The 26,162-nt window shown below is 33.8% G+C and overlaps 1 protein-coding gene across 7 annotated transcripts; it reads right to left on the bottom strand.

The window, feature by feature from the left end:
* Positions 1–761: 761 nt before the first annotated feature.
* On the bottom strand, positions 762–4,029 carry LOC141660155 (glycerophosphodiester phosphodiesterase GDPDL3-like). 7 transcript variants are annotated; one of them, XM_074467131.1, is made up of 9 exons: positions 3,479–4,029; positions 3,156–3,232; positions 2,907–3,065; positions 2,538–2,816; positions 2,264–2,397; positions 2,067–2,126; positions 1,837–1,889; positions 1,662–1,727; positions 762–1,020 (listed from the first exon to the last, which is right to left on the bottom strand). In XM_074467131.1, exons 3-9 carry the CDS (start codon positions 2,956–2,958, stop codon positions 960–962), a joined length of 705 nt encoding a protein of 234 aa, XP_074323232.1. In that variant the 5' UTR covers positions 2,959–3,065; positions 3,156–3,232; positions 3,479–4,029; the 3' UTR covers positions 762–959. The 7 variants fall into 7 exon arrangements, with proteins under 7 accessions (XP_074323232.1, XP_074323231.1, XP_074323216.1 ...); XM_074467130.1 differs by having other exon boundaries at positions 2,538–2,828; XM_074467115.1 differs by having other exon boundaries at positions 2,538–2,831; positions 3,479–4,027.
* Positions 4,030–26,162: the final 22,133 nt, after the last annotated feature.

The raw sequence follows: 26,162 nt of genomic DNA on the forward strand, positions 1-26,162 counted from the left end.
TCCTGTTAAGGGGGGAAAAATGTGATATCCTTGAAAATTATGTGAATATTTTGTGTTAAATAAATAAATATAAAGTGTTGTATGAGTTTAAAATGATTATTGTCATGATTTTACGTGTTATAATTCACTACAAGAAATATTGAATCAGACAATGATTTTCCACCGTTGTCTAAAAGATGAATTTTTCGTTGTCTATCCGGGGGCGGTGTGTTTGGAACTCATACAATGGTTACACACCATTGTAACAAATACATCACACAACTGAATATAAAGCCTCTGTCTCTTTTTATTCACACAACGCATATGACCCTTTATAATATTCTACAAACAACAGTTTTTTAGCCGTTGTAACAATTTACTGGCACAATAGTTAAAAATAGTGTTATGAGAATTGACTCCTACAACAGTTTATGTATTTATTTCATCTAGTTACACAATGGTTTTTATTAAGAAACAAATGTATGAGATACTTTAGGCAACGGTTTTTTGTTTTTTGGGTATTGTGTTTTAGCTATCACTACAAGAAATTTATAAACACACAACAATTTTGCACCGTTGTCTGAAAGATAGATTTTTCGTAGTCTATTCAGCATTTTTCAATACTTGTTAAAATCAATAAGGCACAACTGGTATTCTATATTAACCATTGTTGGAACTTTTTTAAACAACAGTTTTTTTATTTTTATTTTAAAATATGTGCACAAATCTTTAGAAAATTAATCTCATTATTTAAAATAAACCAATTTTAAAATAAAATGGTATTATGGTAATCCAATTGTTATTTCACAATTGAAATTAAATCAACAATACAAAGGTTCTCTACAAGAATTACAACTATAATTTAAAAAATTTATTTCTAAACATGCTTATTAATGTACACAATAAATAGTTTGCATAGGTATTTAGTCTATTTTTCCAAACAAGCAAGGGAATGATCATTCCAATTAGCACACCAAGTCTTAGTTCTTGTTCTTGCCCACCAAGTTCTTGTTCCAAGTATCATATATACATGAAGGTTTTCTGCATCAAGAATTAAATGTGAGAAGAATATATAGAACATCAAGAACAGTTAAAAAGAAGGCAGAAAAAAATAAAATTAAAGAGTAAAACCTATAATTAACAATATTATGCCTTCACCCAATTTGTAGATACAGCCAGTAGCATTACAGAGATAATAAACATCAACCACTACAAGCAATATCATGGCCAGGAGGGTATCTAATATAAAAATTTATAATAAATATAGAAACATTCACTTAATAAAAGAATATTAATTTTTGATATTTTTAATATATGGCTAACCCTAAGAGTTTGTGTGTTCTTGTGTATAATTAATTATTTTCAACTAAAAGAGAGGCTGAGAAATATGAAAAATCTCGGGAAAAATGTTCCGTTATTTCGCTGTTACCGAAAAAATTATCAAAAACGTTGAGATAATGTTCATTTTGGAACATGTTTTCCCGTCATGAAAAGGGGAAGTCATTTTCCACAAATTTATCACTTTTCTTGAACGAATTTTGCTCTCTTGAAAAATATTTAATTTCCAAAAGACCAAACAAACACAGGAAAATATTGAAGTTTTCTTTCTGAAAGTCAAACAAACACAGAAAAAGCATTTTGCGGACAAGTATTTTCCGAAAACAAATGGAGCCTAAGACTACCTAAATTTTAATAGATGAGCGTCACCCTTGTCATATGATCCAGGTAAGGCAAATGCAGTATTTGTGCTAAAAACATAATTTTCTGTCATAACTTCCCTTCAATGGAACTCTGTAGGCATAAAATAAGATGCAAAAATTACTTTTTACTAGAAATGTAAACTGGGGGAAAACTTACTGGACTTTGTAATAGTTAAAATAACGATCGAATCCAACGACAACGGCCCCGACCTGTACAGCATAAAGAATTAGTTTGAGCAGGGAAGCAGTGGGAGTATATAACTTTTTAAATAAGCTAGAACTATTTTTAACATGTAATGAGGAACATGTAATTCATTTTTCTTTGAGGCAATTAGTAAATTCCAGATAAACTTATAGTAGCAGCATGTATTCAAAGCAATAACTAACATTCTCATCATGCTCCATATAAAACCCAGGCTTAAGCTCGATCTTTTTCCCACCATCATCCTGTAAAAGAGAACCCTGGAGGCTATAAGAGTTGCAATGTGATTCCCTAAAACAAATATATTCTTAGTATTCTCATATAATCTGATAGTATTCTCTTATAATCTGATATCAAATATGATGGGGAGTTTAGTGGTTACCTGAATATTTAACCATAATCCCGGTGGCTTCAACTGCCCAGCCAAATTCAATTGCTCAGCCAAATCTCCAACAGTAACTACTTGAAAAGAGCTGGAATCAAACTCATGTGGCTGAAAGGGAACTCTCTGGCTTACTGTCCAAGTTTACAAGGAAGATTGTTACCATCCAGAAAAATCATTGTCATCATTTTAATAAAGACTATTGGCAACTCTTTTTTTCCCATGATTAAGTCTTATGAAATCTCCAACAAGACTAATTAAAAAATTGACTTACATGATATATTGCTGAGAGCACTCAGGGTGAAATCCACTGAAAACCATCCTGTTGTACTGACACCATTCACAATGTATGATTTCTTGCTGTTGTTGAAAACATTTGAGATGTCAGAATCACTGTCAAGAGTAAGTTCCCGAAAACAGATCCCCACTCCATCGCTTGTGAGTTGCACGTCACACCACAGAATCATATTGGGCAAACCTTTCAACAATGCCCACTTGTACGCGATCATACTGGAATCAGGAAATATCCCAGAAAAGCCACCACGTGCGATGGCTACAGGGGCATCTCCTATCAAAGAATTATAAATCTAAATTGACAGGCACAGGGCAACTTGTACTACCAAAAGAAGGGTAGAAATAGTACCACTGAAAGTTTTCCACACAGTGCTAGTGTTAGCAGCATGAGTAATAAGCATGTACAAGCAAAGAAGCAGTGGGAGTTGCAATGTAAAAGAGAACCCTGGAGGCTATAAGAGTTGCAATGTGATTCCCTAAACATTCACTAAAACAAAAACAAAATTCCCTAAAAACACAAATCCAATTCACCTGATTAGTACATAAACATGATCCCATATATATTGGCATTAAAAAATTAAAGGGGGACGAAACATACTTGTAAGAACAAGAAGAACAAAATTCATTTTTTACTGTATGGCCAATACCAATTCCTCCAATACCACAACTACCTTTCTGAAACAACACAAATCACAAATAGGGGTCAACAAGATTCATCAAGAATTCAAAAGGGTATATCAAAAATCCAACAATTAACATAAAGAACCCATTCACTGGTTGTTTTCAGTTTTAAGAACCCGCCCTCACTTTCGTCATCTACGGACTATAAAACTAGAATCAATCAGCAATTACAAGATAAGCTGGAAATTATAACTCAACAATAATAATAAAAAAGAAAAAAGAGGGTAACAAGTTTCAGACCTCCTGGTACAGTTGTGACGAGTGAGAGCGCAGTTGAGTTTTGACATTGACAATGTGTTTGACATCCCTGAGCCAGAGACTATCGATAATCTTAGTAACAAAATCTTCATTCTCTCTATCCTTCATAAAATCGTGAAAAACATCATCATTTTCAACTTCAGCTACTGAGATGGTGATTTTGTTGGAAAGAGAGGAAGTAACAAAACGAGGAAGGGGGTGGTCAGATAAGTGGTGGAACAACAACTACTCATATTCATTCCCCCGAATGCCTTTCTCTTTGATTTTAATTCAATTATTAATCTGCAAGTTGGGAATAGAAGCTGTTCCCATGGAGTAAATTAAGCACAACAATCATAGAACCTAACCTTGCAAATGATAAACAACTTATATGCAATTCATATGCAATTTTGTTAAAGAGAAACAAGATTGGGTGAGGGAGATGGTTAAGGGAGATGGAAGAGTAGAGACAAGCACGAGAAGAAGAGGAGAAGAGGAGAAGAAGAGGGGTCAGATCTAAGAAAGGGGAAGGGGAGAAGTAGGGGGAAATGAAAATTAGAAGGAAGTGGGAAATCAAAATTAAAGGGGGAAACCAAAAATTGTGTGAAAATGAAAAAAATCATAAAATATTTTTTTATTTATATATTATAATTAAATACTTATTTGTATTTTACTTTATATTAATAGAATAATTTTTATTTTAAATAATTTCACATAATTTTTTATACAAAATTATTTGAAACAAATTTGAAAATTTTAAATTATTTTTCTACATAACAAAAATTAATATATATTAACATTTTGCAAGATGACCCTAAAAGCATTTTTTAAGAAATTAATTAATTAATCAAGAAATAGTCTTATTTTTTTGAGTTGCACTTCTATTCGATTTTCAACAAAAAATCATACAAGATAAATTTAAAATTTTATGAATAATTCTTTTTATGATTACAATCAATATATCTCAATACAGTATTTCCTCACATAAAAGATTATTTTGAATTTTTTAATAATTTTTTCGTATGATTAAAATCAATATATCTTCGTATCTGTATGGTTGGATCATTGAAAAAATGAATTAATAATCCTGACGTGCAAGATGGATTTCAAATTTTTTAATAATTTTTTTTAATGAATAAAATTGATATATCTTAACATCCGTATGGTTGGATCGTCAAAAAAATCATTTGAAAAATTAATCTAGTAAATCGGGAACCAGTCTCGTTGTCGGGAGGGGTACTTTTACCGGAATTTTCTAATCCTGACATGCAAGATGGATTTCAAATTTTTTAATAATTTTTTCTAATGAATAAAATTGATATATCTTAACATCCGTACGGTTGGATCGTCTAAAAAATCATTTTAAAAATTAATCTTGTAAATTGGGAACGAGTCTTCTTGTCGGGAGGGGTACTTTTACCGGATTTTCTAATCCTCACATGCAAGATGGATTTAAAATTTTTTAATAATTTTTTCTTATGACTAAAATTGATATATCTCAACATCCGTACAGTTGGATCGTCGAAAAAATCATTTGAAAAATTTATTTCGTTAATCGGCAACGAATTTTGTTTTTGGGAGTTGTACTTTTACCTCATTTTCCTTAAAAACTCAAACAAGATTAATTTTAAAATTTTTTATTATTTTTTTACATGGTTAAAATCAATATATTTTAACATCCGTACGGTTGGATCGTCCAAAAAATCATTTAAAAAAATATGTTGTTAATCAGCATTGAATCTTGTTTCATGGAGTTGTACCTTTACCTCATTTTTCTTATAAAGTCAAGCAAGATAAATTTTGAAATTTTTTATTATTTTTTTACATGGATAAAATCAATATATTTTAACATCCGTACGGTTGGATCGTCCAAAAAATCATTCAAAAAATTTATTACGTTAATCGGCATCGAATCTTATTTTAGGGAGTAGTACTCTTACCTCATTTTCCTTAAAAACACAAACAAGATAAATTTTAAATTTTTTTATTATTTTTTTACATGGCTAAAATCAATATATGTTAACATCCGTACGGTTTGATCGTCGAAAAAATCATTTCAAAAAATCATTTCGTTAATCGGCAACGAATCTTGTTTTAGGGAATTGTACTTTTACCTCATTTTCCTTTAGAGCTCAAGGAAGATAAATTTTGAAATTTTTTATTATTTTTTTACATGGCTAAAATTAATATATTTTAACATCCGTACGGTTGGATCGTCCAAAAAATCATTCAAAAAATTTATTTCGTTAATCGGCATCGAATCTTGTTTTAGGGAGTAGTACTTTTACCTCATTTTCCTTAAAAACATAAACAAGATAAATTTTAAATTTTTTTATTATTTTTTTACATGGCTAAAATCAATACATGTTAATATCCGTACAGTTTGATCGTCGAAAAAATCATTTCAAAAAATTATTTCGTTAATCGGCAACGAATCTTGGTTTAGGGAGTTGTACTTTTACCTCATTTTCCTTTAAAACTCAAGGAAGATAAATTTTGAAATTTTTTATTATTTTTTTACATGGCTAAAATAAATATATTTTAACATCCGTATGGTTGGATCGTCCAAAAAATATTTTGAAAAAATATGTCCTTGATCAGCAATGAATCTTATTTCACGGAGTTGTACTTTTACCTTATTTTTCTTATAAAGCCAAGCAAGATAAATTTTAAAAAATTTTATAATTTTTTTATATGGCTAAAATTAATATATTTTAACATCCGTACGGTTGGATCGTCCAAAAAATTATTTCAAAAATTATTTCGTTAATCAGCAACGAATCTTGTTTTAGGGAGTTGTACTTTTACCTCATTTTCCTTAAAAACTCAAGCAAGATAAATTTTTTTTTTATTTTATTTTTTTACGTGGCTAAAATCAATATATGTTAAGATTCGTACGGTTGGATCGCCCAAAAAATCATTTGAAAAATTTATTTCGTTAATCGGCAACGAATCTTGTTTTAGGAAGTTGTACTTTTACCTCATTTTCCTTATAAAGTCAAGCAAGTTAAATTTTGAAATTTATTATTATTTTTTTACATGGCTAAAATCAATATATGTTAACATCCGTAAGGTTTGATCGTCTAAAAAATCATTTGAAAAGATTATTTCGCTAATTATCAATCAATCTGAATTTTAGATTTTAGACAACGGTTTCTGCAAAATACCGTTGTGTGATAAATTCTCACAATCGATGGTTCTCATTCTTCCAACTAAGCAATCCAAGTAAAATCAATCAACGACTCTCATTTCGCCAACTCAGCGATCCAAGTGAAATATTTTCCACCAATCAGGTGGTGCCATGATTCTTGTAAACAGACGACAGTTATTCTGTCAAAATTGTAAAACCGTTGTATGATGCTTCTCTGTTGACTCCTTTATACAACAGACTCCGTAAACCGTTGTTTATATGTATATTTTGTAACAACTGTTTTTTCAAATTAGTCCAAAACCATTGTCTGAGTTTACAATAGGTTAGCTTATTAACAACGGTTTTGGACTGTTATGTTAAAGATCTATGACAACAGTGTAATTTAAGAACTGTTGTCTACCTCGATAAGAGGATGCCACAGAGACAAGTCTTTCGAAAAACTGCTATAACCGTTGTTCTACATGTTGTCTAACAACAGTTATTCGCGGAAAAAAAATTCCCCGTCGTCTCCTAATTTGGGGCAACGGTTTTTTGGTCGACCGTTGTTTCATAGGTGTTGTGTGATTGCAAATTTCTTGTAGTGATTGCTATTTGTGGCCCCGCAAGGACCAGAAACTTTTTCGATTAATTGTTATGTGTTTAATAAGCATTTATTTGAATCGATCCGCAATCTAGACGTGTGTTTATTAACGTCTTTATCGAGGTACTCGTTTTATCTCGTTTTATGTGCGTTTGAATGTATTTTATGTGTTTTCGGGGTTTTCTGTTAATTTAGGAATCATTTCGGTTTCTCAAAAACAAACGGACCGAGACCCTACCATGACGTTAAAGCCCTCGAAAATCGTATTTTTATTTTTATAAAATTTTGGGACTATCAAATATCCAATATCTTTGCATTTTTGAATTATTTCTAATTTTTGGGGAATTTTAATATAAATTTTATATTTATTGCTTCTAAAATTATTTCCCATAAATATTATTTTTGGGCATAATTATTTTAATTATGGGATTAAAACATCCTTAATTGATTTTGGATATAGAATTTCAGACAATATAAATAGCTGCATAATTCTTTTTAAGACATTTATTTTCATTAAAACATTCAGAAAATAGAAAGAAAATCAAGAACTTGAGTTTTGGGGTTACAAATCCATTCTTGTTCTTCATCCAACGATTTCAGGAGCTTTGGTGATCCTTTTTGACGTTCTAATGCTCGAATTGAAGCCCTTTTCATGCTCTATCTATTGATACAAACATCATCAACAAAGGTTGATTATCTTGTTAATTCATTTTTTTGGTTTTGGGTTCGAATTAGTGTTCTTCTTTATATTGATCTTTGGGTGATTTTGATAGTAGGAATAGCTTTAGCATGTTCAATATAGTCGATTTATGCTAAAAGATTGTAGGTTGTAGTCCCGACCTACAACCCGGATGGGTTTGGGTGACCTGGTCCCGACCCATTTCATTTTAATTCAAACCCGGTTTTAAACCTAGAATTCCCAATTTCTGTTTCTTAATTCTGTTTCCGCCCTTTTCCTTTTAAACTTTAATCAAAATTCATTTTCTATTTTCTAAAAATCATTTCTTTAAATTTCAAAAATCATTTAGTTATTATTTTAAATTCTAAAAAAATTATTTACCTAATTATTTTAAATTCCAAAAAAAATATTATTTTTTTATTATTTTCAAAAAAAATCCAATTTGATTTAATTATTTATAATTTATTTTAGTTAATTATTTATGGATTTAATTAATTGATTAAATCTTGTAATCAAATAATTTTATTTATAAATAGTTAAATAAAATATAAATTATTTATAATTAATTCAAATAATCCTTAAAAATTATTTTTGAGCTTTTAAAATTTATATTTAGTTATTTAAAATCAATTAATATTATTATTAATTGATATATTTCTATTTTATTCTTATCTTATTCGTAATAAATAAACCATTCGCCCGTTTAATACGAAACGAACGTGTGTAGACTCATAAAAACATTCCTCTTCCTATAAAAATACTTTCGAGACCTAATTTCTTTTTTATTGAAAGGTCTTTTGATTTGTGAGTCATTTTGAGTCGGTAGCTGATCGATAAATACTGCTATTGACCTGATTTCAATTCTAAACGTACTGAGACCTATCTTTTGACCATCTGACTTATGTGTTACATAAATTATGTGATTATGTGTTATATGAATAACATGATTACGTGTTATATGATATGCATGCTATTTGTTTACAGTTTTAAAATGTCATGATTAGTTATAAACGATCGGGTAGACGTCAAGACATATAGTTACGTCGATTGAGTTTGGTTCTGTCAATTAAGATAGTCCTTTTGTTTATAGAATCGAGTAGCAAGGAGCACAATCAAGTGTTAGACAGAGTTGATAGCCAACAGTTATAAACCAGCGTTATAGTGAGAAGTTATCGAGCATACCAGGCAAGTATTCCTGAACATTCTTATGATATATTGCAAGTTTTCTGCCCTATTCTAAATTCAGAATAGTGAATTACTTTGTTTATTCTTATACCAGGCAAGTAATCCTGAACTTTCTTGTAGTATAATTGCAAGTATCCCTACCTTCAATTAACGTTCAAGCGATATTTATTCTGAACTCTATTATGCAAGTTTCTATACTATTCTAAGTTCAGAATAGTTAACAATTTTTATTTCGCTGCAAATTACTTTATACAGTGGAACGTTGAGATGAGATCAGCGAATAACTAATTGTTCTAGTTATTTCGCCATCAGTTGATGCGATTACTCCGGACCATGTGAAATGGGGAGTTAAATGGATAAGGATGTCATTGATACGACTCCTTTAATCAAAATTGTTTTGTGAATTTGTTATTGGTTAGCGTAAAAGGCCGATGCAGCGGTCTAGCATGAGCTATTATACGAAAGTGTAATATCTTACAAGGCGAATATATTCCTTTTCATGGATATCCAATAGGTACGGTATGGCTTCGGGATACCGAGACCTATATTTACGGTATGGCTGCGGGATACCGATGCTGTTTCATGACTGATCATCAGGAGCAACATAGTGTATAATTATGATTTATTGAAGATGTCGCTTAAATATTAAAGATTATATCAGATTCTGGTTTTACTCAGCTATTGTTATTGTTGTTCAATTATGAACTATATATTGCTTGCTGAGCATTTCTTCGCTCATACTTGTTTATTATTATTATCTTTCAGCTAAGTCAGAGCAGGTTTGAGTTCCAGGTTTCCCCTGGAGTTGTGCATTTGTAAATAGTTTGATGTATTTTCTAGGTAGACTGTTCTGGGATGTTTGACTAGTCTAGAGGTTTATAATAATATCTGAATAATTTGTAAAACTAAATAGACTTATGGGTTGTAATAACATTTGGTTTGTATTAGTGTCTGTTTCATACTATAACCTGTGATCCATCCAGTTTCATGCAAAGGGTCATATTTATTATTTTAATTCCGTTGTGCCTATTATATTGTGGTTTATCGGTCAGTGACTCCCAAATCTAGACCCCGGATTTGGAGGGCATCACAGCCTTGGTCATAGAGGATGTGAAAAATGTTGTGTAAAATTCTGTTGGTTCTTTTGTAGCATCAAGCTCAGTACAACCCTTGTCTATATCAACACCCCGAAAAATCCAAAATCTGCAAGCTCAAATCTCTTCACTATAGTCTTTCAATGCTTCTTTGTCAACTCAAGTCTCTCAGTTGACAGCTTTGGTGCAGAGTCAATAGGAAGACATCAAAACCCTAGTAGACTCCCATAAACATCTCCAAATGCAAAATTCTGTCTCTTTGAGAGCTATTATGGGTGCTTTAAACATTCCTCTTCCCGTATTTCCAGAAGCAGTTAGACCTGAAATCCTACTCCTCTAATCTTGCCTTATACCAAGACTATGGGGGAGATATAGATTGCTAAAATCATTCAGTCAAGCCACAACCACAGTTCAAACAAGTCAAGTTGATGTTCAGAAAGAGAGACTACAGAAAGGAGCTAAGGACCCTGTCTGGACAAAGCGTTTGATAAATTACTCCGGGTTCTCAAAGTTTCTCTAACCAATAACTTCTTCACCTACAAAAAGGCTTTGGACTGTGAACAGCTTTCAGGAAATGAGGATTGTAGCCAACATAAATGACTTTGGTATGGACAGATGTATGCAGATGTCTCTCAATTATCTTATATCGAAAAAATCATTGAGCCAGTTATTCTGATCAACAAAGTCAACGGGGTGATTCCAGACGACACAGTATTGCTAAATGAACTCAAAAAGGCTCAAATAACTGCTTTTCCAGAAGCATATCTCCAACCTAGCAAGGGAGTGACCTACATCTGTTCATCAACCAAAGGTGCAAAAAATTTATGATTCCAAAGCAGTGTGTCATGTAAAATTTGAGGTTGATCATGATGATAGAAGTTGGTTTGAAGCACAAAAGGATCAAGACTGTAGAAGATGAAGAGATGATAAAGATACTGGGAAGATATTTAAAAAATGCTGATAACCTGTTGCATAGAACTCAACTCAATACCAAAGATGATTTGGATGATGATGAGCAGAAAAAAGATGAACACAAATCTTCTGGTTCAAATCCAAGTCAATCTTCTAAAGCAACAGGAAGCAAGATGTATGAGAAAAGAAAGGAGAAAGAAGAGAGAAAAGAAGATGGAAAGAAAAGTAGGAGGAGTGGTGAAAGGGAGTCATAGAAAAAGAATGTCCATGAAGTAAAAGTTTCACAAGTCAAAACTACTCAAACCACCAAGAAAAAATAAACACAATCTCAACCAATCCCAATTCAAAAGCCTAAATTCCTACTCCAACAAACTGCAAATACCTTACTCAAACTACCAATCAGATCCAACAAAGTCACGCTAAAGAAAATCACAAACCTACATTCATTCAAGCCTCCAAGACTATTGGGAGAAAATTTAAGAAAATGTAAGTTGATGCTGGTGTCATCTGGAACTGTTTCAATCAAGATGATTTTCTACCTTTAAGCGTGAGCGTAAAAAATGATGATTACTTTCAACAACTATCTGAAGAAATAGTCAAAGTTTGGGTTGTTTCTTTGCCAAAAGTGAGAATCTACTATTTGGATGGCTCCTTCATCTTGCTTAGCAGGGAAGTAGTGGAAACATTCTCAATTACAGAATTGAAGAGGGTGATTATCCTGATGAAGGCCAATGATACAAGTACAAGAATGTGGAAGGTTGTGATGTCTGAAAGGCTGAGAGAAAGGAATGAAAGACATGCTAGGATTAAGGCTGAGAAGGAGGAAAGGGAAAGGAAGTATTTCAGGGATATAGAGATGTTTGAGAAAAGATCACATGAACTCAAGGCTAGGGGGCTGAGTTGAATATCTAAAGATGGACATTTTCTAAACATTCAAGTTGGCAGATTCTCAAGATTTAGAGTTGGTTACCTCAACAGTTGCTCATTGGATAAATGACTCAAGCTGGTAGAAGCCTTAAGAGGGACATAAATAATTGAAGAACTACAAGTACTAGTAAATCTCAAGGACCTCATTAGGAAATAACCGGGCTATGAAAAATTCACTTGATGGCTGTAATTGTTGAACTTATGTAATCATCAAATGTATAAAAGTTTGTATTTATCAATTTGTCAATTTTATGTAACTGATTTTAGTTTAGGCTTAGTCTTGTTATGTGGCATGAATTTGTGTTAAGAAATCTTTTCAGAAATTGGGGGAGATTGTTGTGCAAGACATGCCTGTATAATAATAAGACTAAGTTATATTGACAGCCCTGAGATTTAGTTGTTTGATAATCAATTTTGTATTCTGTATTATATTTCTTGGGTCTGTAAAAAGGTTAGAAGATTAGACTAGATGATTTTTTTGTGAACAAATTCATGCTAAGGAATAAACTCTAGAAGAAGATTAAGCCATGATCATGCATCAGAGAAAAGTGTAGAAGTTTAGAGTTGAATAAAGTTGTTCTAGGAAAAATGTTCTAAGTCAAGAAATCTATAAGTCATAGATCAAGCTATATCGAGAAGTCTTTCGAGAAGTCCAGAATGACTTATCGAGAAGTTCAAAATGGTTTATAGAGAATTCTTAGAGATATCGACAAGTCAGATGAAGACGTAGAGAATTGGAGATATCGACAAGTCATTTCTACATATAGAGAACTCAGAGATATTGACAAGTCAAATGAAGATGTGAAGAACTGGATATATCGACAAGTCAATTTCTCATATAGAGATATCAGAAATATCGACAAGTCAAAATGTGTATATAGAGATCTTAGAGATATCGACAAGTCATTTCTACATGTAGAGATCTTAGAAAAATCGAAAAGTCATTTCATATACAGAGATCAAGAGACCTCGATAAGTCAAGTATACCTATAGAGAACTTAGAGATCTCGATAAGTCATTATACTTATCGAGATGTCACTTCTCTATAGAACAAACTGGAGATCTCAACATACTTCTCGAATACAGAATGCAGACAAGTTCAAGATTCAAGACTATCTGTCAGTACAAGATCTATTCACTAGATTGAAAAGTCTACAAAATAGCTGGAAGTATACAAGATTAAGGGCCAAATATGTCAGTCAGCCTCCTGGTTTTGAAGATCCAAATTTTCCAGATTTTGTTTACTATCTCTTGAAAGCACTCTATGGTTTGAAGCACGCACCTAGAGCCTAGTATGACACTTTATCAAAGTTTCTCTTGGAAAATCACTTTACAAGAGGTACTGTAGATAAAACTTTATTCTTTAGAAATGTTAATGGCTCTAGCATACTTGTACAGATTTATGTAGATGATATTATCTTTGGCTCTACAGATGAGAAACTTTGCAAAAAGTTTGCCAAATTGATGCAAAGTAAGTATGAAATGAGCATGATGGGAGAACTGACTTACTTTCTTGGTTTACAAGTTAAGCAAGTCAGTGATGGAATTTTCATTAGTCAAACTAAATATATTTATGATCTTCTAAAGAAGTTTGATCTAATGGATTGTACATCTGCAAAAACTCCCATGTCGACTGCAACTAAGCTTGAATTAAACACTACTGAAAAGTCTGTGGATATTTCAAGCTATAGGGGCATGGTTGGCTCACTTTTGTACTTAACAGCTAGTAGGCCAGACATAATGTTTGATACATGTTTATGTGCTAGATTTCAGGCTGATCCTAGAGAATCTCACCTAATAGCTATAAAGAGAATTTTCAGATATCTCAAGGGAACACCAAAACTTGGCATTTGGTACCCTAGAGATTCTGGTTTTGATCTAACTGGTTATTCAGATGCAGATTATGCAGGTTGTAGAATTGATAGAAAAAGTACAACAGGAACCTATCAATTTCTAGGAAACAAGCTTGTGTCCTGGTTCAGTAAAAAGCAAAATTCAGTGTCTACCTCTACAGCTGAAGCTGAATACATTGCTGCTGGCAGTTGCTGTGCACAAATTTTATGGATGAGAAATCAATTGCTAGACTATGGTTTGCAAGTTGAAAGGATTCCTATTTTCTGTGACAACAAAAGTGCAATTGCCATCACTGAAAATCCAGTGCAACATTCAAGGACAAAGCATATAGACATCAAGTACCATTTCATAAGGAAACATGTAATGAATGGTACTGTAGAGTTACATTTTGTTCCAAGTGAGAAGCAACTTGCAGACATTTTTACCAAGCCACTGGATGAATCCACCTTTTCAAGGTTGGTGAGTGAACTAGGTATGCTTAATTTCTCCTAAATCTATTTGGAATAGTTTGCAAGTTGTAATGCAGCCAGAAATTTAATTATTTTCTTTCTGTCTTGGATGAAAATTTTGGCTAAGTCAGAATTCACATCTCGACGGATGATCCTTATCCATCGAATTCGGTCATCCGTCGATACATCATTTGAAAAACGAATCAATTATTTTTCTGGAATATTTTACTTCTCGACGGATAGCAGTTTATCCTCATCCGTCGAATTGTCTTAATCCTAGCTGTCGATTCTCTGAACCTTATCCATCGAGATTACTTACAGTCTGTAAGCATAACACGACGGATAAAGGTTAGAATTTTTACAGTTTATTTTTTAACGGCTATTTTAGGCAATTTTCATTGGTTACTTTATTTCACTTTGTTACTTTTGGCAGTTATTTTTTTGAGAAAAATATAAAAGCTTATTCTTTTCAATCATTTTTCTTTTATCACTCTCAAATTCAACTGCTCTAATCTTTTTCTCTCTCAAAGCACTTAATCATCTTCTTCAAGTTTTTATTCTCTAACAATGGCGCCCGTGGTCAAGATCATGTCTCAAACTGGTTCATCTACGAGAAAAACAACTTCACTGCATTAGTAAACAAGGGCATTCAACACACTGAAGACTACCACAAAATGATGGATTTTGTGAAAAACTGCAAACTCAATTATGCCATGCTGGAATCTCCTACTATCTTCTGTGAGGTTGTTGAAGAGATGTGGTCCACTGCCAACTACAACTCAACAGATAAGACTATCACTCTTACCATTAAGGGTAAAGAATTCTGTATTAATAGTGACATAATCAAAGCATGTTTCAAAATTCCTGATAATACTGTAACCTCACCACACACTGACACTGATATTATCAATATGCTTAATTCCATGAACTATGCCCTGTCTACTTCTAAGTTAAGTGACATTAGAAGACTAGGTCTTAGGAAAGAATGGAGTTACCTATGTGATGTAGTGACCAAGGTTTTCTCAGGTAAAATCAGTAACTTTGATTCAGTCAACATTTCCATGCTTAACATGCTTTATATGCTAGTTACAGATAGCTTTTACAATTTCAGTGATCTTATTTTAATTGAGTTGGGTTACAAATTGGGTGAACTGAACAAGAGGGGTAAAAATGTATACTATGCTAGATTCTTTATGATGTTAGCTAACCACCTTTGTGAAGAGATTGTGCTTGATAACCCTAACAACAAGGTAGAGTGTTGGATTCAAGAGAGAAGACTCATTGCAGATCTGAACAGGGCCAATCATCACAAGGATGTGCCATTGGTCTATTTTCCTGTAATGGAGGCACCTTAGGTAAGTGAGGTAAGTTCATCTATCCCCTCTACTACTCCTGTCTCAACAATTTCTTTGAATTCCAGTGTAGCAATGGCAACTGTGTCAATGAACAAACAGTTGCCTGCCCAAGCTGCCAAAACTACAACAACTTCTAAATCCAAATCAAAGAAAACCCCCTCTGGTATCTCTCAAAAGATACCAGTTGAAAAATCCACCAAAACCAAAGAGGGGAGTGTGAAGGTGGGTAAGAAAGGTGAGGGAAAGGGTGTACATAAAAGAAACCCCAAGAATAAGGATGGAGAGTTGAGTGGTGTCCAGCCTAGCCACACTGGAAACTGCAGTGCTTAAAAGGATAAAAGCTCACTTCTAGCTGCATCCTCCCAACTTATATCAGAAAGAAGAAATCCAAAACAATTGGGGATGCACAGGACTCACACACTGTGCAAACTGGTGCAAAAGACATAGTTACTGCACCTTCTTAAATTCAGATTGATGTGGCTCCAATAAATGTGGAGTCACAGCCAAATTCTCTAGTTATAGAAGCACCACCCACACAAAACTCTCCCACAAATTCTCTGGATGTGGATATGATTAACACATCAATTCCTGATTCCCCTTCTTTAACTCTGTTTGGGAAGCCAATGTTCAGTGCAAGTGAGCATCATCCATTGGATGATTTGTTGGCTCACTTGCCAATTCTTTCAGGAGCTGTTGTATCATCTGTGCCAAAATTATCTTCAATCAGCACAGAGTCAACAATAGTTTCCATTCCCAGCTCATTCACTTCTACTCTCTCGATGGATATTGCTCATCCGTCGAGTAGTGATTGTTCCCCGACGGATAAGCTTAACAGCGGTCATCCGTCGGATAGCAAAACTGCTCCATCGACGGATATTACTCATCCATCGAGTATCTCTGCATCATCTCAAACTTTAATTATTTCAAGTGCAGAAGAGCTAGCAGTTGTACAATCACTCTTAGGACTGAGAGAGACGAGTGACTTGAGTGAGAGTCTGGGTTGCACCCAGGAAAAAGGAGAGAAAAAGAGTGAACTCATGCAATCCACTTCTTCAGGATTGGCAAAAGTAAGTGAGAGGAGTCCCACCTTATATGGTAAAGGTGAGGGTGTGAGGGTGGGGAGCCAGGGTCAGACCCTGATGCAACAAAAGAGAGAAAATGAGAGAAATGCAGGTACTGGAGCTATAAGGTTGGATGTCATTGCTAGTGAGTTAATGAATGTACAAAATGCAGATAGGGAGGGACAATCTCAGCAACCTCAAGCTGTAATAGAATCCACCTCCCTTGATGCTGAGGCATTTACTCACCCTGTTTCAGCTTATCAACTTCTAGCTGAACAGGGCAATGATAATGCAGAAAGGATGCTAAACTTGGTGCACACTACTCAGTCTATGCTAAGAGCTAAGGATGCCATCACAGCTTTACCCTCTACAGCTGGTGATGTGGACTATGAGACTGGTGGTTCAGCTGATTTCTTTGATGATGAAAGTGGAGATAGTGGAGATGCAGCAATGAACATAGGGGGAGAAGTGGGCTCAAGCTCAAGATCAGGACTGCCCTCTTGGGTATTTTCAAAGGAATGTGATGATCATCATTTCAAAACCACCCTAATCCAACTAATCAATCAGACACATACTGCTCTTCAAGCCACTACCAATGCCAACACCAAGAAGCTCCTTCAAGCACATCTAGCCTCCCTGCAACTTCATCAAATTTCAGGTCTCCAACACACTAGAGATATACACACCATCAAGGGCTCAATTGATGAGGTGAAAAAGGGTGTATCAGACAAGATAGATTCCAAGATTCCAGACACTGCCTTGCTTGACATCAAAAAGCAATTAAGGAAGAATGTTGATCTAGCTACAAAGGTAGATGCTTTAGATACAAAGATGGCAGCTATGGAAGCATCTCTCACAGCAATTCATCTTCACCATGCCCAACAGACAAATCTCCTACAGAATTTGGTGGCTGCTCAAACCTCCTCCTCCCTTCAACTTGATGATAACAAAAAGGGGGAGAAAGGACCAAGTGAGGGGGAGCAGTTAAACATTCAAATCAGCAAGGCAATTGTACCTCCAATTGCCATCTCTAAGCCATCAATGACAGATAGCATAGATTTGATAAAAGCAGCAGCAGCCAGCTTGAAAGCAGCTGAGGAGAAGTAGTTGAGTTCACTCAACTGGGGGAAAATTGATGAGGTAATTCAACAGAAATTTGCCCTAGCAAAGAAAACAGAAATGTCAGCCATCCATCACTACCAAGTAAAGGAAATCTCAGTGAATGACATGAGCATGAATTATCTGGAAAGAGGGCAAACATCCTGCATCAAGTCCCCAAAGGCTGAAATAATTCTGAAACCAAGGGTACACTACTCAAAGTCATCTTTGAAGAACCCTTTGGATACCGTGTTTAAGACACCTAGGCCTGATGAGAAGAAGCTTCTGTCTAGGTCAATTGCTTTCTATAAAGATCCAACTGATTCAGTGTTGAAAAGAAGAATTGCTAAAGTATTCAGAAATGGTAAAGAGATTTGTGTGGTGGCTGGACATCCTCAATTTGCTCAAGCAAAGAGAGAAGAAAAGGCCAGATTGAAGAAGGAAAAGAAGCAAGCTGCTATAGAGGCTAAAAAGGATAAACAAAAGAAACAGCAAATTGCTATCCTGACCAAACTAAAATCTTCACAATAAATTCCTGCTAAACCATCTGAAAACATTGAACCTCGGGATCAAGAAATGCAAGCTGCACCTCCACAGACTAAGAAGCAAAGGTACAAGCAAAGAAGCAAAAGAAAGTTAGACTTCAGTGATGAGGAGATGGAAGGGTACTTTCCTAAAGAGTCTAAATCTGCAACAATTCAAACATCCATGCCCTCTGTGGCACATGAAGAATTCAAGATAGATTCATCCAAGAATTTTCATGGTGAACCTATCATTCCAAAGGATGAGCCAATAGACTGGGAAAATCTACCAATGCCTGAACTCAATCTTCCTCTGTTCATGAAGCCCAAGAAGTCTAAGACAAGAGCAGTCAAGAAAGTGAAGCCAATCAAGCCTCCCACTAAAGCTAAATCCAAGGTCAACAAGGGGAACATATTGTACATCTGTGACATCAAAGAATTTTCTGATCTAAACCTCTATCTAGATGAACTAGATGAAGTGAGAGGGATTGATGCCTACAGGAACCTTCCAGAAAGGTTGGTATTCAAGTACAAAGGAGGAAGGGAGATGACATGGACACTTCACAGGATTCTTCTAGAAAGTTAATCTATACTGATAAAGGTTTATTCATCCTTCAAAAAGAACTATGGATTTAATGTGACAGCTAGAAGACTTGTTCTAAAGAAGATTGAAGAACTAAGGAGCACTAGAGCCAAAGATGCACTTCCAAAGACTCTAACTATTCCTTTCACTGGAAGTAGAGTGCATCTAAGGCCCTACTGGCTGATGGAATTTAGGGATGAAAAAGGAGTAAGGAGGTTTTTCAGATTAGAAGACCAATTGAGTATTTCTAGCAATGAAACTCTTTTGGAAATGCAAGAAATGTTAGATCTCTCAGAATCTGATGAACTGGAATTCCACAGACAGCTCCAGAATCAAATAGAAGAAAATAACAGAAGGCTTGGGAAGAAATCCAGATCTTCAAGGAAATGAATTAATCTGCTCAGGCTAGAGGAGCACCTTGAAATGACTGTGAGTAAAATTTCAATTGAAGCATTTTTCAGTATTGTCTATTTTCTTTTGAACTTGTATCTTTAAGGTGTTTTGTTATCATCAAGTTTCTCTTAATTTATGCCTATAATTCCAGTAGACATAAATTGGGGGAGATTGTTGTGGATATGTTGTGAACTTGATGATTTGTTCAACAAAACACCTAAGTTAATTTTGTTTAGCAAATAATGTAGCACTCGACGGATAAGGTTTTTAGTCCCGACGGATAACTCATTTTAGTCCCGACGGATGATTAACTTATTATCCATCGAGTGAGTAGCTTATGTAATAATAAGTTTGTAGCACAGTGTTGTATGCACCTTTGTATAGAATCTGTAGAGCATATAAGTCATGTTGACTTTAACTAGATATGCAGAATAGGTTGATTAACTGTACATAAGCAATGTCTTGTAATTCTGTATAAGTGAAGTGAAGTCAAGTGCCAAAATAGCTGCCAACGGATGATTAACAAAGCTTCGACGGATGATTAAATGACTATCAACGGATGTTTAACATAGCAGTCGACGGATGATCAACTAAGTCATCGACGGATAATCCACAAGTCGACGGATGATTATATCAAGATTCAAACATCAGTTGAACAGTAAAGGCTGACACACAACCGTCGAGTTGTTGGATACAGACACACTGTGGAAGCCCTTTTACTGGGTAATAAAGGATGAAAAGCAGCAAAGATCAAGACTGTTAGATTTAATATTTGTTCAGTCCTTTTGACTTTGTAATCTTGGTGATATATAAACCAAGAGAGTAGCAAATAAAAATAGAAGAGTGAGAGCTAAGAAAAACAAACAGAGAAACCTTTGTAAGCACTATCTTTAGCATTTCCTGTATTCTTAGCAGTTCTATTTTTTTTGTAAGCAGCTGTGAGCACTTCTGCACACAGAGTCCACTCGATATATTATATATATCTCTGGTGGAATTGTTTAAATCCACCAGAAAGTTTTTAAAAAATCTTGTTTTTTAATTACTTATGTTTTAATTCATTCAAGTTTACATTCCGCATTGTGCTAATTAAAACAGATATAGTTGTTATCGAGTTGAACATTTTTATTTTAAGAAAAAGGTTCAAGAATTCCATTCAACCCCCCTTCTATAATTCTTGCTATATTGATCAAGGGACTAACAAGTCTTACAGATCTTACTTAGCAAGAAGGATCAGTACTTAACTTGAAATCAGCATTTACTGGAATCAGAACTTAAGGATATCGGTACTTAAATTATTATGAGATAATTATCAGAAGATGGATATCAGAACTTAAGTGCTGAAGGACGAACAGAGAAGGAAAGGCTGATTGAAAGGAAAGAGGATCAAGACAAACATAAGAAGAGATGTGCATGTAGAAGGAATTCTATGAAGAATAGAAGACTTGTGAAATAAGATATCTGATTGATATATTTTAGGAAGCAGAATTATATTCCATATCAATTAGAAGATCTTGTAACTGTGTAATATATAAACACAGACATAGGGTTTACACTATATGTGTTATCATTATTGAGAATATTATTCATTGTAACCCTAGCAGCTCTCGTGATATTTGTTCATCACTGAGAGAAGACAGTTTCACGTTGTAACAGAGCTTATTGAGTTAAATAAGATCTGTGATTTGTTATCTGTGTTCTTTAAATCGACTTGATTGTGCTATACACTGTATTCAACCCCCTTTTACAGTGTGTGTGACCTAACAGTTATGCTTACAACTACGCATGTGATTCGATGTTCTGTCTGTGGATAGGGTCGCACTTTCTTGCTAGTCTTACCTATATCTAGGAAGGTAGATATCATTCCTCGCGTAGCTCCCGATAAATGATAAGAATTTTCTCACAACAGTGGTGCCTTCGAAACGCGCAACGTTATTTCTTCATCAGCTTTCATCAACTGGTTGCCTTCGACGTGAAACTCGTCCTAATACCTAATTCTAAGTTAGATCATACCAAAATTCACCTAGCATTCCTTTCACAAGTTCTCACAAGAATCAATCACATTTTTTTTCAAACCAAATGAAAAGTAGGGTAACATACACAGTCTCCGTCGATCCGTCGATTCCTCATTATTGTATGATCTGAGAATTCAATATACCTATAGCGTTGCGATATTCGCCTTACCTTTTCTCAACCGTCCTGGTTATCAATTCTGTATCAAACCTGCTAATCCTCATTCGCACTCAATTCGAACTTAAAAAAAAATATGCCTAGGGTCTTTCCTATCTCATATGACCTATCACTCCTATCTTACCCTCACCTATTCTTATTTCAGTGACCAATAACCTGTAGCTCTGATACCAACTTGTAACACCCCCAAATCCGGGGTCAGGATTGGATGTCACTACACAACTTTAAATAATAATAAAAACCTGTATATTATAATAATATACAGATAACCCCTCATATTCAAGACCGCTTACAGGTTATAGTATGAAACAAGAATCTAACCTTCTAGAATTTACATTGTCTAAATACAATTTCATTACCTCACTACTAATTTCCTTGTATTGATCGTTCCAACATCTCCAAATTTCTTCAACTGGAATCTCACCACTTTTGCTGACTATTAAAAGCTATTCACTTTGTCCTCATTTGATACTGAAAGAAATAAGAGTTCACAAAGCAAGAGTGAGCCAAAAATGCCCAGCAAGTATCACAAATGGTTTCCATATATCAGATCAGAAAATTCCTGGAAACGGTTGTTGTATGATTTTAAAAATGACTTTACATATTTAAATAGTTGAGCGAACAAAATAGCGGCCCTCATTGGCCTTTAATCATAAATTGCATTTTCCCGTAAAAGAACAGTAATTGTTTCAATATTTCATCTTTTAAATCTACTCTTGTATGAGTATGTAATAATGAACTACTCGGAAAGTAATGCCGTTAATGGCGATCAACAATAAATTAGACTGGAAACAAGAACCAACATATGCACTATAACATGCTGATCAGTCAAGATACAGTGCAGATCTATACCCAACTGCATAGACCCAACCAACATATGGGGCACCCAGGCAACTATGGCCTAATAATCAAGGGTTCGGGTTATACCCGTCCCGTATCGTAACCATCCAATCCATAGAGTATTTTGATGTCAAATCACTTTGATTTCAAAACATCTCTATTCAGGGTTCGCAAATAACCTGGAACAATAGGTATCTGCTTAAGAGATCAATTGATAATAAAGGAACAATAATGAAAAGAACTGGCATAATAAGAGTAATTGCAGCGAAATATAAAACAGTTAACTATTCTGAACTTAGAATAGGAGCGAATAAATATTTGCAGTATTTTAGGAGAAAAGTTAGGAATACTTGCCTCAATTGATAATCCTTCGATCTTTAACTAGCTGTCATATCACTCAGTCCTGTCACATCTGTATTACCCTTGACGGCTACTTGACCTTTCTTATCATTTACCCTTCTAGGTTTATCTTTATTCTGAATCCACTCATTTCAGTACTACACGCAATCAGTCTTTACTTCTACAATCTCTATCTGGATTTGAACGTCTCGCACTATGTGCATCTATCAAAAATAATATTATTTAATAAACTGACAATATATAGTTGACTAGTCTATACACTTTTTCCTATCGTCTACATGCCTGATAATAACAGATAAAGATTACATCTAAATCAGATAATGTTGAAAAGAAACGCTGACTCATTATCCACATAACACTTACACATAGGGCATGTAATCATATTATTCACATAACACATAATCACGTAATTCATGTAGCACATAAGTTGAATCGTCAAAGATAGGTCTCGATATGTTTAGAATTGAAATCAGGTCAAAAAGAGTATTTTATTGATCAATAACCGACTCAGGATGATCCATAAAACAAACATCCTTTTGATACAAAAGAATTCAGGTCTCGAAAATATTTTTAATAGAAGCAGAATATTTTTCTGAGTCTAGAGGCGTTCGTTTCGTATTAAACGGACGAACGGCTGATTTATTATGAATTTTAGAACATTTTTCGGAATTAAAACGGTCTCCGAATCATTTAATAATTAAATAATAGGGTTCGAATACCTAAATATGACTTTAAAATAATTTTATAATAATTATCGAGACTTGAAAATAATTTAAAATAATATTTTAAAGCTCGAAACTATTTTTCAGAAATTTTTAAATCAAAATAAATAGTTAAATCTAATTATTAAATCAATTAAGATTAATTAATAATTTATTAAGTTAATTAATCAGTTAATATTAAATTAATTGATTAATTAAAATAATTAAAAATTAACTAAAATTAATTAACAAAATAAATCAGATTTGTTTTTGAGTTTAAAATGAATTTTGGAATAAAAATAATGATTTTAAGGATTAATAATGAATTTTAGAAATTAAATAATAGATTTTTGAATTATTTTTAAAACAGAAAATTCAGAAACAATTTAGGTGATTGGATTTGGGTAAAAGATGAATCAAAACCGGGTCAGATTCCCGGGTTGTGAAGAACACAACCGGGTCGGACTCCGGTGACCCCCTCCCCTTTGAAAGACTCCGGCCGTCGCCGGCGAGCTTCCGGTAGGCTCCGACGAGGGTTAAAAATCATCTGATTCGACTGCTTTTTGGTTTAAATCGACTTCGGTTTCAATTTCATACCCAAATACGTCACCAATTCAAACAACCAATCCACCGATCACGAAGTCTGGCCATAACCTCCATTAAAACCGGTGGTTAAACAAGAAATTCCGGTGAACTCGGTTTATACCGATTCTTTAACTGAATCGAACATACCATATACGAAAATAAAGACCGGAAAACATAGAATCGAACCCAACAATTCAATCGTAGCAACAATTAACATACAACCCAGAAAATCGAACCAAAATTTAAGAGATTTTCATGAATTCGACATAGTGCTTCCCGGAACTGTTTGATATTATTGACTATATGAATCCATTGCAAATCACTACAGGAAGCTATTATAATCATCAAAATAATCAGATAACCCCTGAATCAAAAAACCCCAAATTTTCAACTCAAGAACATTCAAAAACCCTAATTTTTAATTTTTAGAAAAATCAAACCTCAATTTCTATATGTTATTGATCTCGGTTTTTGACATATAATATATCAAATTGACCAGAAAAATATTATCTACAAGATAGAATCATCAAATCATATCAACAACATCAAGAACAAATTTTCATAATTTAATCCATAATAAATTCGAAATAAAATAATTAACTCAGAAAAATACCTTGATTTTTGGGCAAAAACAAATGATTGATTATGATTCTATATTTCGAGAGCTTCGTTTTGATATATCGCACGCTTGAATCGGAGTTAGGTAACGTCCTCGTTCGTGCGTTTGATTCTCAGAAACGTATTGTTTTTAGGGTTTTTCTCTGTATTTACTGTATTTTTACTGGTTGTAAATGAATAAACGAATAAAATGAAATAAGAAATATGCTATTTATATTTACGGAATATTGGTTCGTTCTGGATCGTTTTGGATCGTTAAATTAGTTGCTTAGTCGCTAATTAGCTCCAATAACGATCCGATTTGATATCAGTTTTGGATAATTATCTCAACCGGGTTTTTTATAAAATACTTTATACGGAAATATCCCGTCTTTTGAAAATACGGGTTTCGTTGGTTCACCGAAATGATTATCGTATCGAGAATCTTGCGCCGGGCCGCGCACGGGTCAAACCGTAATCCGGATCGAAAAAGTCAAAACACGGAAAATGTCCGAAATTACCAGATTAGGTTTGGAAGGAGTTTTCGGAAGAGTTTCGGGTTGTAAAAACGTAAAAACGGTTGAAGTCGGACGATTCCCGGCTTTATAAAATAATTTTGTAATTATTCAGAAAATAATTAATAATTCATAAATCATTATAAAATCATCTAACACTCCAAAAATTACCAGAAAAATACCTTAATTATCTATATTTTATTCTGGGCATATTAAAATTAACATACTCATATTTTATTATATAAAAACATCCAAATATTATTATCAAATCATCAGATAATTCATCAAAAATTCATATAATATTCACATAATAATCATATATTGATACAAATAATTACACGATATTTCCCGGATGTTACAACAACCATAATCAAGCAGATATGCAACTAATTGAATCGAGTTTTTTGGTTGTAGTTGAGGTTTCATGGAGTTGGAAAAACTCGTAGAGTTTGAATCTGGATGCATCGAATTGGAGAATACCGTATTTATAGGGGGGAAATTAAATTAAAAAAAAAATAGTATTTTTCCAAATTATTTTAAAAAAATGAAAATCTTTGTGCCAAATTTGTTTTGAAATTTGGGTTATTTTTAAAAAAGCCCTTATATTTATTAATTAATATACATCCCATCGTTCATTTAATTTTAAACATAAAAAGATATTTTTTAACACGAATTTATGAGTTAAAATTAGAATTTTTTAAAGTAATATTAAATTAAGTAAAATAATATATATTTACCGGGTACGCCCAAGGCACGATAAATCTGTTGAGGAAAGAAAAGGGGATTAGGGCAAAATTGAATTTGGGGGAATGGAGACAGTGGCGGAGAAGATTCCTGTTCCTGAGTCTGAGAAGCCTCAATTGAGTAAGAGTTTGAAGGAAGAGACGGCAACGTCCGACGATGAAGAGATTTCTTTGATGGAGTTTTATGAGAGATCGAGGAAAGGGATGCTTATGTCGAAGACTCGATTGAGTAAGAGATCGAAGAAGAAGACAAATTCAACATTAATCTGGTCTCCTTCTGTTATTACGAAGAGGGATGAGAGGAAGAAGAAGAATAA

This window comes from Apium graveolens, chromosome 1 (genome assembly GCF_009905375.1).
Source record: "Apium graveolens cultivar Ventura chromosome 1, ASM990537v1, whole genome shotgun sequence".
NCBI classification, from domain to species: domain Eukaryota; kingdom Viridiplantae; phylum Streptophyta; class Magnoliopsida; order Apiales; family Apiaceae; genus Apium; species Apium graveolens.